General features: G+C 40.7%; 1 protein-coding gene across 1 annotated transcript; it reads left to right on the plus strand.

Moving 5' to 3' along the window:
- The first annotated feature begins 1,544 nt into the window (after positions 1-1,544).
- Positions 1,545-13,580, plus strand: LOC130132840 (max-interacting protein 1-like). The gene is made up of 6 exons (XM_056301860.1): positions 1,545-1,773; positions 3,113-3,215; positions 3,569-3,598; positions 5,039-5,153; positions 10,587-10,767; positions 11,523-13,580. The coding sequence occupies exons 1-6, from the start codon at positions 1,545-1,547 to the stop codon at positions 11,684-11,686; spliced, it is 822 nt and encodes a 273-aa protein (XP_056157835.1). The 3' UTR covers positions 11,687-13,580.
- Positions 13,581-14,177: the final 597 nt, after the last annotated feature.

Here is a 14,177-nt window from a genome sequence, read left to right on the forward strand (position 1 = left end):
CGTCTCTGTGTGTGTGTCGGGCCTTGCCAGGCAGCTGAAATAGACTCCATGGGAGGGTGTTCTCTCTCACAGGCGTCCGTTACAGGCCGGGCCACATCTGCAGCGGGCCAGCCATCTGCACCCATTGTCTCAGAGGCACAACACAGCCTCACACGCATGGCTGCCCCCTTAAAGGCGGACTCTCTACCCTCTGTCCCTCTCCCCCTCTTTCTGTCAGGGGAAAAATGACTTCTTAATCAGTCAAAGGCACAATAGTAATGGACCGTCCAACAAAAAGTGAATTCAATTTCAAGGTTAGTTTTTCTGGCTCTGGAAAGCTAATCCATTAGATGGTGAAATAATTTATTGTCCTTTCGTGGTATTAAATACATGTTGTCCACTTTGTTGAAAGAAACCCTAAGGGATTTCACATGGCCCAAAAAAACAGACCTGTTGACCTGACGGTCACCGACTTTGGGGGTTTGTTTTTTTTGTTGCTATTTCAGTGTGGATTTAGATTGTTGTAGAACTCAGATGGCCTAGCTGGTGAAAGGCCTTCTTGCATGACATCCAAACTTTAAGAAAGACGACATCAGGGATAACAATATATTTAACCAAATTATCCCCCAGATGATCTGAATGTGTTCATGGATGGAAAAAATCTCTAGCAATCGTGCATTTGGTAGGAGTATTCAATCTGCTCATTCCCATGAGCCTTTTCGTTTAGGCACATGGCACATTACTCACACTCCTTTAGCACCAACTTCTTAGTGTAAATTCTGTTATTGAGCATGTTAGCAGTGGATGTGCAGAGGAGATCAGAAGGCGACTCGTGTGTTGTGTTTGTCTTATTGTAGGTTTATATATATATACAATATTCTAGCCCTTGTTAAGAGCTTTGAGTGGCTGTTGCAGCTAGAAAAGCGCTATATAAAATGCAATTTGACTTGCATTTTGTATATATAAAACAAAATAAGGGCCTCCGATAACTTATTAGCAGAGGCCAACTCTGATATACAGGTTGGAGTCATGGCCAGACTTACCAATACTGTCTAATGCCATACGGCTTTGTTATCGCTAAGCCCACACATTTATAGCCATATCTGTCTAAATGTGAAAAGACCTCACGGACCTGCTAATGAAGAACTGGAGAAAGAAATGTAAGTCACAAATCCTATTGTGAATAAGGAGAGAATCCAGATTAAGTTGAAGTTTATGTAAAAAAAAAAATTTTTTTTAACATGTCACTGCAGCAGCATCGTAGTCACATGTGCATGTTAGTGTTATTTGTTACAGTCTTGCAATATTTTTAATGAGAATTCATTATGGCATGGTTGACAACGAATGCAATGTGCATGCGTTAGTGGGAGGGATTATCCACCAAGTAGGGCAAGTGGCTGTAGCTAAGGACTGCAACACCATCCAGCCTAGTTCAGTTTAGTCATCCGCTCAGTGCACAGCCGGGACACGGAGAATAAATCCAGTGTTGTTGTTGTTGTTGTTGTTTTGTTTTTTGTTTTTATAATTTCGCTGATCTACAAGCTCGGAGGAGAGTGGGGGAAAAAATGGTAAAATACATGCGACAGCACAGTGATCTGAAATCCGGAGAGGTCCTTTCGGAGTCTGATGTGTCCGTGGACCAACATGATTTTAGAGCCATGTCTGAATTTGCTCTCAGCGACGTCCTGTACTCCAAATGTTCCGCAATGGACCAAATCAGCACTTTCATGAAAAACGTACAAGTGTTGCTCGATGCAGCAAATTACATTGAAAACATCGAAAAGACGAACGGAAGTAAGTAAACACACCGGCTATCCGGGATATGAACACGTAATGCGCCGGGCAGACAACAATAGGAGCGAAGGCGACAAAAGACGCGCAAACGATCCCCGGGGGAATAGTTCACCTGCTTTTTCTCTGCAACTGTTCTCGGTAGCGATGTCGGCTGCACGGGTCCCTCAGACATTACATATTTTGAGCAAAAAGCTGGGCCTATGCGCCTTTTGTGGCTGCACATTTCATTTTGATCGATTTGCACGTCGAACTGAAAACAGGGTTATATTTCACTAACAGCAGACTGCTATGACCTGCTTCCGTTTAATAAGCTCTTATATATCATGTGAGAGACTCTTCTTGCTAATCTGGATGTATGCTAGTCGGTGTGTGAATAGCTCGCATTTGTGCACGCTGCATAGATTTGATATATGTCTTAATTCGAGCCTATTTGAGGCTCAAACTTTTTTTCCCTTTATTTTTCCCAGTTTCTCTTTTCGTGGTCTATTGTTGCGCCGCTCAAGCCAGGGAAATGAATAGGCAATTTGCACGTGTGTGTGGTTTCATTTCACTCGCATTGTCCTTCTGAGCAAACAAATGTCTCCTTAGATCTTTTTTTTTTTCTTCTTCCCCCATACAATCAAAAATCTCCCACGTCCAAGCTCGGCTATCATTTTCAGAAGTATTCTGGGCTTCCCTGTATCTGTTGTTCACATGGTTTCCACATGGAACAAATTCAAAGGATTTGATTGGCTGGGATTCACGTTGGCAGACGCAGAGGCGCCGCAAGGATCCAATCACAATTGGCTTCAGGTCTCACTCGCATGTTACTGGGGCGGACTGCGAGAGGGATCATGGGAATTGTAGGTTTTCCGGGCAAAGCTTGCAGTAGGCTAGAATTGAATCGAATTTCCCAACTGAGGTGTGTGCAACTGTTCAGGTTGATGTTGTATTTACAGATTACGTGGTGTTGAGAAATTGTCTTTGCTGTTGACCTCGGTTCATCAGGCCTTATGCTTTTTATGTCATTTCTGAGATATGCATCCACTATGCGCAAACAAGTATGGGCTATTTTGGATCATTTGGTTAACAAATCTTCTATACAGCGTAGAAGTCATTCCAGAGGGGACTGTTGGAAGTTGTCAAGGATGTCTGTTGTATTTGCAATTCGTTTTTAAGATTTGTACGAGGAATACGTTCTCATTGGCCAGAAATTAAGATGTAACATAGAAAGAACTGCCAAGTTAAAGCTCAACTTTACCAATCGAAAACTTGCCTTTTTGAATCGAGGCCCTTTTTTGAACTTTAGCTTAATTTATTAAACTGCAATGCGTTGATGTGTGATGTCCTTAATCTCCAGAATGTGAACATGGGTATGCCTCCACATACCCTGCGAATGAGACTGCACATCATCAAAAACAACGTAAACACAAGAACAAGAAAATTGACAATATCCACAATAGGTAGGTTAAATTCTGATTTTTATTCTGAAATGCTGTGAGACAGGTTGTGTGAGGAAACACCATTGAATGTGATGATATTCCTTTTATTTTTGATTAACAACAATGGGATTCAAATCTCCCCCTTATTGTTTAAGTTTATTTGGTATTTCAAAGGATTAATAGCTCAACAATCACAAATATCTTAATATTATCAAGATTGAATGATGAGAGTGCATGGTGATAGAGCAAGGTATATCCAGAGGAATTTGGTTTTTAGTGTATTGATAAAAACTCAACATGGTGTTTTAATTTGTATTCTGAAACCTATGGGTAACAATACTTTATATTTTATTTCTATAAATTTTGCCAAACAGGTCAGCACACAACGAACTGGAAAAGAATAGGTGAGTAAAGGGAATTTCTTGAATAATTTCAGTTTTTTAGCTGGTTGGCTAAAACATATTGAAATTGACAGACACCGACAATACTGGAAGAGAGGATGAAAAAACAAGTGATAATATCAGGAGTGAGAGGAAAACGTATTCAGATGTTCTGCAGTCCAAACAATTTTAGATGCAGACATTATTCACAATGCAATCAACTGTTTCTTTTTTTTTCTGTAGAGGAGTTGAAGTTCAATGTATGAATAAGGAAAAGCCCTACAGGATGGGGAAAATATAGCTTTTCCACAGCCTTACAACGGGTGCAGCAAATGTGTGGTTTATACTTTATCTCAAGGGCCAGCTGTCTCAAAATGGAGCTTCAAGCTGATAATCCAAAAACACTCTGCAGGCTGCGTGCTTTTTGCATATCTACTGTACTATGCTAAATATGTTGACCATGTCAGTTTAGAACGGAGTTCGCCTTGTTAGTCAACAAATCATCAACATAGCATGCAAGGGAATTTTTAAATCAAGCCATTTTTTTTAAAATTTTTCATTAGAAATGGCACTTTTGTGTTGGACAGAGGTGTCCATTTTGCAACTTGAATGAGAGGGAGGTGTAATCTAGCCACTGTAGCAGCACTGGACCTAGAGGACGTTCACAGTTTTCCCTAGTCAGCAAATAGGAACTGTCTGCTTCCAGACAACATGACTCCTTCCTGAGGAATTCTCAGCTGCAAATCTAATATCAGCTTGCTTATACTGCTGTAATGCTAAGCTGGACCCTCGCTTTGAAGGCAAAGCAAATGTCAGGGTATGTTTCCTTTGAAAATAAATGTGCATTCATCTTAAGAGCAACCATTGTTTGTGAGAATCACATTATGGGAGATGTGAGTATTGGATTCTGAAAAATGTAAACCTATTTTGTGGTGGATTTTTTTCTGAATTGTATAATGGTGGCCAATGCAGAGAGAAGAGATGACATCACATTTTGACCTACATTTTACTCAGTCATATGAGAGGAAAGTGATTGTCCATTGCCACTACAATCATTCTTTCAGACCACAAACCCCAAGGCTCTAATGGATCAAAACAAGAATATCAGGCTGACCTCAGCATTTTTGAAAACTGGACCCAGACAGGTTCAGTTATGTAATTAGTATGTAATTGTAGGGAAGTCGCTGGTCAAGCATGCATTCTTAGCTAAAAAAAAGAAAAAATAGATAAACGAAGAATTATTAATCATTGACTATTGTATTGCTATTATCATATTGACAAAAGTGAATCAGGACCAAACCAGAAGGACATCAATCTGCGACCCTATCACTAAGGAGCTCAAGCACAATCAACTGAACCAATGAACTGGAAACATCTTGTGTAATCAGTTTCCCATGTGTGCTTTAAATAAAAAAAAGCCCAACAAAACACTTCCCTCTTTTGACTGTATCTCTCCTTCCATAGACGAGCACATCTCCGCCTGTGTTTGGAGAGATTGAAGTCCCTCATTCCTCTGGGACCAGACTGCAGCCGGCACACCACACTGGGACTGCTCAACAAGGCTAAAGTGCATATTAAGGTATGGCAGTCAAATGGGGCCATATCTGTCAATGGTGTGGGGGCATCATGAGATAAACGGTTAAATAGATCCTCTTCATGTTTTACGTTCATGGTTTATGTTTCTAACCGAGGACCATGACTTGTCCACAAGAAGACCCTGCTGCATATCACTTGCTCCTCCTTCCTCTTCCTGACTCTTTACTTGTCAATGAAATAATGTCGTTGCCAGTTCGAGTATAGTAAATGAGCTTTATGGTTGCATTCCTGTGACATTTAATACATTACCTTTGACACAATAACTTTATGATACGTTTTTTTATCAGAGCGTTTGCCAATGCTGCAGTTTTAACATGTCTGTGGAGAAGATCCTCTATATGTTAGTTAGTATTCTGACTGATGAGTTCATAAACTCTGAGTATCTTGTACATGTGTGAAATCCAAAATCTCAAAGCTAAAGGAAATCACTTGTATCAAGAGATGATTGGTGACTGCTGAGTAACAATATGCTCAATTTCACTCTGACAGCCAATGTATGACCTTAATAGGTGGCTCTTTTAAATGTGGACATCACATTACCAAATTAAAACGTGCCGTGATGATTTTTTTTCTAGGTAAAAACACTGAACTGAAACTAGGCTAGCCCGTTTTTTTCTCTTTAATTTAAATGTACATTTGTCAAATTCAGCATCACCTCACTACTTCACAGTGCAAATATATGCAATTGTGTGTCTGAAAAGTTCACGTCAATATGTCTTTATGCATGCTCAATAATCCAGGTAAGGAAATTACACAACGTTGAATCAGTTCATCTGGACACAACGTTATGTCCAGATGAACTGATTCAACTTTCTGTGACTCACATCAATAACTTGCTAACTCATCTAGTGCGGTCGCGGCTTCACAAGCAGTAAGTCCTTTGCTTTTATTGAGAGTGTTCTCTGTCTCCTCATTAAAATGAGATTTAAAAGAATCATTTTATTAGACTTGGAAGCAGGAAGAGCCATGGGCACAGAGATGGGAAACTGTGGTTTTGCCTGGTCAGTTTGGTTGAGACATAACTCTGATCTGAACCGCTCTGGCCGACTCGCACCGTGTAGCTTTGGAAACCTCTTATTTATTAGTGGGAGGAGGGAGGTTTCTCATTGGAGCTTGGATCTAAAATGGTGGCCTGCTTAGTAGCGCATTCAGGAAATTGATCATCGGCACCAGCTTCACAATGGGCAAAATCCTCTGGGTGTCTTGCAGAACAGTGGACACAGTAAGGTTCCACGTGAGTAGAGCTGCAAAGATGTTTTGATAGCTTCCCTTTATTGCTGTGCTGGACATCTTATTAGCAGCCATTGTGACTGAGCTATTGGTAAACTGAAGGCGCTCGGTCAAAAATCTTCTTTAGAAGTTGTGGAGTCTACCACTGCAAGTGTTAGATGTAGACATGAGATAACAAAGCCACCAAGATGAGCAAGAGAAGGGGATCTATAGATTATTCTCTGAGTATACTTTCCAAGCTGGCTAAGAACCAACTGAGCAACTCATTTGGGAATGTGGCACAATGTAACAAGGAGAATTTCAGTTTTTCAGTGGCAGTGGCATCCATTTTGTTTTGTTTTGTTTTGTTTTTGCAAATCTGTGCAAAAAGATGTTGGCTCCCTTAGTTGTGGCCATGGAAGACCGAGTGCAATCTCTAAGATCAGTCCTCTCCAAACAGTTTTGGAAACGGGAAATTCTTTTTAACATCCACAAGAGGTGGCAACAGGATAAATTGAGGAGTGTCTTTGTTCAGCCTTGGCAAACTATTTGAACATGGAGGCCAGCTCACTCAGAGCAGCTTTGACTGATGTCTTGAAACCTTCTCCACAACTGATGCAATGGCAGTGATGGAATAAAATATGGTTCCCTGCTTATTGGCACCTACTGAGGCCAATTTGCACAGTTCTACTGTGCTGAGAGATGCAATGGCAAGAGCATCAATAGTTGGAAGAGGCTGATCATGTTTTAAGCCTAACTGTAACCTCTTAGACCAACTTGCAGCATAGCTGTTGAAACCTTATTTAACTTTAGTTAATATGTATTAATGTACAACCAGGCTGTGCGTCTGCAGTGCTCATTTGCATTCGCACTTATGTAGAGCTCGTTTCCAGCCTTTAAAATGCTGTAAATTTAGCATTGCTTGTGAATCCTTGTTTAGTTTTGACATATTTCCATTTCAGGGAAGTATATCCAATATTTACACTATGGTGAAAGCGGTTGTGAGCTTGTACACTTACCAGGCGAGTACACCTACATTTTTTTTGACCCCCCCCCTTTTTTTTCTCCCCAATTGTATCCAGCCAATAACCCCACTCTTCCGAGCCATCCTGGTTGCTGCTCCACCCCCTCTGCCGATCCGGGGAGGGCTGCAGACTACCACATGCCTCCTCTGATACATGTGGAGTTGCCAGCCGCTTCTTTTCACCTGACAGTGAGGAGTTTCGCCAGGGGGACGTAGCGCGTGGGAGGATGACGCTATTCCCCTCAGTTCCCCCTCCCCTCCGATCAGGTGCCCCAACTGACCAGAGGAGGCACTAGTGCAGCGACCAGGACACATACCCACATCCGGCTTCCCACCCGCAGACACAGCCAATTGTGTCTGTAGGGATGCCCAACCAAGCTGGAGATAACACGGGGATCCGAACCGGCAATCCCCGTGTTGGTAGGCAACTGAATAGACCGCCACGCCACCCGGATGCCCCGAGTACACTTCTGTCAGCCATTCTAAAACGGGTCTCCCACACTCTCACAACCCCTTCCCTATTCCCAGTCATCCAAACACACACACAGGCAGGCATCAGACCAAAACAAAAAATGTAAGAGAAATACAATGAGCAAGTGGGGCTCATTTGCCTAGTTGCCGCTGCGTGACACCATTAGAGTCTATCTTTAAGGATAGTTATAGCCAGGATTTGCCCATCATTAGTTTTTACAGTCTGGCCTCTTTCAAGTACAAGTTTCGTATATGGGAGATACTGTGGTCCTTTCGTTGAGCCACCCCTGTGAGACTGTCTTGTTTGCAGGTGATCCCACAGCAGCTAAAGAAGTGATGTGAGGTCATGTAGGCCATCTACCTGAAAGGTGCTGAGAAGGGGTTGTGTGCACCATCAAGGTTAAAAGCGTGGGCAGGTGTGGGGGAGCTAGATCCAGTCTTGCCTGTGAAACCCAAATCCACCTCATAGCAAAGTGTGTGCGCTCATGATGCAGAGGCGCGCTAAAAATATGTGAATATCAGTCGAGTGTGTGATGACTAATCTTTCCATTCTGCATAGTCGTGTATTGCCTCCAGCTTAAGAGGCAACCTTTAATGACCAGCTCAGTCACAGGTGCCTTGGATGGAGTAGACTGATCTCACTTAACCACAGCTGAACTGTCAAAAGGAGCAGAAGTAGAAAAGTTGCCCACTTGCTCCTTGGTTAATAGCGACTTTCTACTTGGTTGGCATGTCTGTGTCTGGGCTTGCTTAGCTGTGGAAGGTATAAAATATTCAGAAAAGCAAAGGAGAGTTGCTTAAACTGTCATCACTCAGTGTCCGGGTAGCATAGTGGTCTATTCTGTTGCCTACCAACACAGTGATGGCCGGTTCAAATCCCTATGTTACCTCCGGCTTGGTTGGGCATCCCTACAAACACAATTGGCCGTGTCTGCGGGTGGGAAGCTGGATGTGGGTATGTGTCCTGGTCGCTGCACTAGTGCCTCCTTTGGTCAGTTGGGGCACCTGTTAAGGGGGAAGGGGAACTGGTGGGAACAGCATGATCTCCCACATGCTACGTCCCCCTGGCAAAACTCCTCACTGTCAGGTGAAAAGAAGCGGCTAGTGACTCCACTTGTATCGGAGGAGACATGTGGTAGTCTGCAGCCCTCCCCGGATCGGCAGAGGGGGTGGCGCAGTGACCAGGATGGCTTGGAAGAGTGGGGTAATTGGCCAGCCAAGTACAATTGGAAGAAAAAGGAAAAAGTCCAAAAAAAAACTGTCATCACTCACAGATGTATAGAACATTTTATGTAGACCATGAATCAACTTCATTCCCAAAATGGATTAAAAAAACAACTTGCCAATTATTGGTAGTGCTTATTAATTACTAAAATGTTCTTGCACCAAGAGTAGAGCACAATGTTAATGTTATTGCTATTATGACAAATCTTATTTATTCTAAGAAATATACTTGGCTGTATTTTGACAATTGTTACAATTCTGAATAGTTTAAGAAGTCTCCAAGAAACATCCCTTAACCTCCATAATGTAAACCCGCTGATTGAGGTCATTTGCTTGTTATTCAAGTGATAACATTATGAATGCTTTTTCCCCCCCCTCACATTATTAGCAAATAGCATGACAGAACAGCACTAAAATATATAAATGTTAGCGCCGTCTATAACATTTACAATACCCCGTAAATTTTGACAGATTTAAAAGAAGTTAAAAAATAAAAAAGGACTGGGGGGGGGGGGAACAAAAAAAACACACCACAGTAGCATAAACACCTATGAAATTGGTTTGTAAATGAAATGGTTTGTGATTTAATGGTTTGAGTGCATTTATATGGCACAATAAAAGTGCTTCAATATTCTGGCCAGCACAGAATTGAAATACAATACACGTTGCTACAAAAACATAGAGGTCTATCTGTATCAGTCAATTTGTATAGCTTCTGACATCTAACAACACCTTTTGATATAACAATAAACAAAGTCAGCCTGTTTCCACACATTGTTATTATCATCTTTTGCCATTTTACAACCTAAGTGGAAGTATAATTTGCTGGTCTTTAATTGTGTTGGTCTACTCAACTGGGTAGACACAACAAATGCCTTTGTTTTTCTACTGCCAGTAAATCCTGCTCTGTAATTGGCTGGCACACAAAAATGTCAGGAATTATTTTGCTACTGCAGTTGTGTAGATCTGCAGGTATTTATAGCATGGTCAGACGTGGATGGAGTCCCATATGGTTACTGAAGCTCAGGACATCTTGAGGAAAATGCATGTTTTGTAAACAAGATATGTTTTTAATAAGCAGTTTGTGCACATTGTTTTAAATATACACTCAATTGATTTATCAAAATAAGTAAAAAATATCAAATTTTGGTGACCGAATTAAAGTAGTTGAGTTTAGACACGAGTTTGGGGGAAGGGCTATGAGGAAACTTAGTAATTTCCCTTTTGCACTTATAATTCGGTACTTTCCTTCATCGATGTCATCAACTGTTCCTCTTTGATTCAAGCAGTATGGATTTTCATTAGTTTAATTCGCAGGGAGTTTCGTGTACGATGCCAGTCACAACTCCGCCATAACAGCAGCCAACTGTTAATAGCCGTGACCTTTTAAGCAAAATGTTATTCGTATTTACACCAAGTGTGACTTATTGTAGCCACTCTTTGCACAAAAATTAGCTAAGTAACTCTTGCACATTTCTCTCTCTTTAGAAACTTGAAGAGATGGAGCGGAGGAGTCGACACCAGCTGGAGACCCTAGAGAGGGAGCAGAGGCACCTGCAAAGGCAGTTAGCCCACCTGCAGACATCCGGGGAATGGGAGCGAGTCCGCATGGACAGCATAGGCTCCCAAGTGGACTCCGACAGTGGACACCGCTCGGAGTCTGACAGAGGTTAGTTGCCCGGTGCATGATCGAAGAGCCAACTTAGAGCAAATCTGTTTCAGCCACTAGAGACAACAATGTTTTAATGTCTTTGATGCATTTCAAAATCTCTTAAGTTCCCTTTTGACCATGAATTTAGTGCAATTTAAAAGTCAAATTGCTACAACAACGTGGCTGAATTATGTCACTCTGAGTACAGAATGTGTTTTGAAGCTGAAATCTGTGATTTCCCTGATTTGTCTGGCACTGTGACCTACAAACAAGGTTCAACAGCCATTGTCACCTATGTGCAATCCGCTCAGCAGTTAAGTTCCCACCGTTGTAAAAATGGCATCGTCAGACCAAAGTCAACACAGCCAATCTAATATATTACAAACCAAATTAAACTATACGGGAACATGGCTAGACTTGTAGAAGTGGTAATTACCTTACTGAGAGAAGCATTGCCACATGGTCATGTTTCAATTTTTTATCCTGCAATGTGTTTGCCACTGCACCAAGTTTTTTGTTCCATACCCATATATTGCAACAGGAATATATGGAAAGTCTCTCTACCCATCGTAAAGATACCAGTTAGCATTATGCAAACTGACACAAATGGATAGAGTAACCATAGAATAGCGAGAATAACAGACGGTTGAATTAACCATTCATTAATGGAGATAAATCCTGGATTTCACCTTTAAAGTCCAATGATTTGTTTTTTGTTTTTGAAAAGTTCTATACTTACTGGCATTTTGTTTTGGTCTTTGTGCATTGAGCAGAAGAAATTGAAGTGGATGTGGAAAGCACTGAGTTCTCCAATGGAGAAATGGACAGTGTCAGCACCAGTGGCGGCAGTGACCTGGATGACCACAGCAGCCGGCAGAGCTCCGCCAGCGATGAGGGCTACTCCACTTGCAGCCTAAAACTAGCCTTCTCTGCTTAAAGCGCCAGCCTATACTTTCACTTCAGCTGCAGTCTTATATGGCTTTTCACCTTTTAAAGAAACAGCCTACAGCTCCATTTGCCCTTGCAATTTAAACAAATCATCCTCTCAAGAACCAGCCTAAAATCCTTCCTTTACCTGAAGTGTGAAATGCCTACCTTTTACCCAAGAACCAGCCTTAAGATCAACTCAGTCTAAAGGTTTGAAATGGTCTTCTACCAAGAACCAGGGATGGCTTGAAATGGTCTTCTACCAAGAACCAGGGATGGCTTGCCATCAGCTATCTGAAAATGTCATTTTCCACTCAACGAGCCATTATGTAACCATTCCTGCAATATTACTTCCTTCAACTGTCCAGCTGCCACCCCAAATCAAATGATATAATCACCTCCCAAGGCCCTAGTCCCAATATTAGCATGAGTCAACAGTACCCGTTTTCTGTATTGGTCCAATTCTGAACCTCTAGTCATACCAATACCAAACACTTAATAGGCAACAGTACCTTTAGTCAAAGTTGATCTCTTAAAACCAGCAAAAAAATTATCAAAAATCCCTCAATACCAGCTAGAAGCTTACCAGTAAAAAGGTGGAATATTGCTTTTTCTTTGGAAAAACCCCAGATATATACCCAAAATGCACTTCTTGTTAGTCATCAAGCCATTGGCAAGGGCTACTATAACTGCATTCCAAGATTACTGATACACTTGTAGATCTGCTCTTAAACCCACAACCATCCTTTTCCATGACTGAAATAGTTTTATCCAAATAGGTGGTTCAGTCCACTAATGCGATTCTAATTTATTTTGCATATGATTACCATATGTGTGATATTTATTTTTGGTATATTTTATTGTACTGTAGCCAAGTCTTGATCTTGCTTGAATAGAAAAAAAAATCATGGAAAAAAAAATCTGCAATTCAAACCTATTTCTCATTATGTTGTGCTACCAATATTTTTTACCAATCTCACTAGACAAAATATTACACCATTTGAAGCTTATGCAGAGCAACAGGGCAGGCTTGTGATTTTACTCAATGGTGTTTTGTTAAAACACGAATACAAACTGCTGATTCAAATTGTAAGCAAATAGTTTTCCATTGTATATCAACAGTAATAAGCTATCCTGTTCTTGTCCAAGCACAAGGCTTAAGCAATAACACTAGTTTGGTCAGATCTTTAGTATTGGTTGTGTATGGCACACAATCCTGTCCGTCCAACACCAAGTTGCTTGTTTTCTATTTGCTTAAGTGGCTATGTCAATTATTAATAATCAGCAGTGAAGAACATGATTGTAATAGCTGGAAAAAAATATGGTGCATGTATAATGAATGTAGCCTTTCTAATTATGTTTTGTGCTTTGGATCGACAAGTTTTCAAAATGTCTGTAGCATGAACATTAACAATAGTAATTTTGGTTTATAGTTCAATGCTTAGTACTGTATCTTTTTGTATTGTAGCTGAAAGGTATTCTAAAGTTGAAATCCTAAAATTTACCATCAATTATCAAATATTTACTTGACACACAGAATTGCACTGCAAAACTTCCAAGAAACCAAATAAGACATTTCAGTATGTGACCATTCATCTGCATTTTTCTGGTACACGTCGTAAGTAGAACATTACCACCAAATGTGTCTTAACATGGCTAAATTAACTCTTGCACAAAGTTCTTGGCGACAAGTCTTTTTCCGGCATACGTGTTTAGGATATTGTTCAATGCACTATGAAAAGACTTGTGTTAAGGAAGTATGTCAAAGCACACTCCATGATGTTTTCTTGTGCTTAATCAGCCATCAAAGGTGACTTTTGCAAACTGTGCTGCTGGTCCCCTGCTAATACTTTATGGTTCCTGATTATTGTCCCTGGAATCTTAATAAACCTCTTTCACCCAGAAGTACACCACACTGTAGTGTTGTCTGTGAATGTATGGCCTTCTCATTACTATTATTATCTGTGTTGCTATACCCCTTTTGCTGTCATGTATGGAAACAAAGATTCATCTTTCTTAGACAACAACTGAACTACATTCAACAGGAATGAAAGGAAATGTTCACCATTTTTTAACCAAGATCTCATCAAAACATTGTCAGGCATAACTTACAATCAGACAGACAAAAAGCCTCACTTAAGTTCAACACTGAGAAAGTAAGTTGCCACTTTGCTGAATCTTCTCGCTGAACTTTACAGTCCAATGGGGCAAATGTTTTAAGCCTTCAAAAAACATACTATATATCCTTGTAACAAAAATTACATTAACCTGGCAAAATAATGTAATTTTACCTTAATATAATGGATTGCCACTAATTTCTTAATAGAACACAATAAAATGTCTTAACGTATTAAGTCTCAACATAAGGCTTGTTTTCAAAAAAGATCAACTATTCATGAAAGTTTCAAACAGTTTCCTTATTGGAAACCAAACAAGGAGATTAAGCAATGTGTTAAGTCCCAAAACTGCAGCAAACAGTGGGAATTTTGTCTGTACAGTTG

This window comes from Lampris incognitus, unplaced genomic scaffold, assembly GCF_029633865.1.
Source record: "Lampris incognitus isolate fLamInc1 unplaced genomic scaffold, fLamInc1.hap2 scaffold_185, whole genome shotgun sequence".
Lineage (NCBI taxonomy): Eukaryota > Metazoa > Chordata > Actinopteri > Lampriformes > Lampridae > Lampris > Lampris incognitus.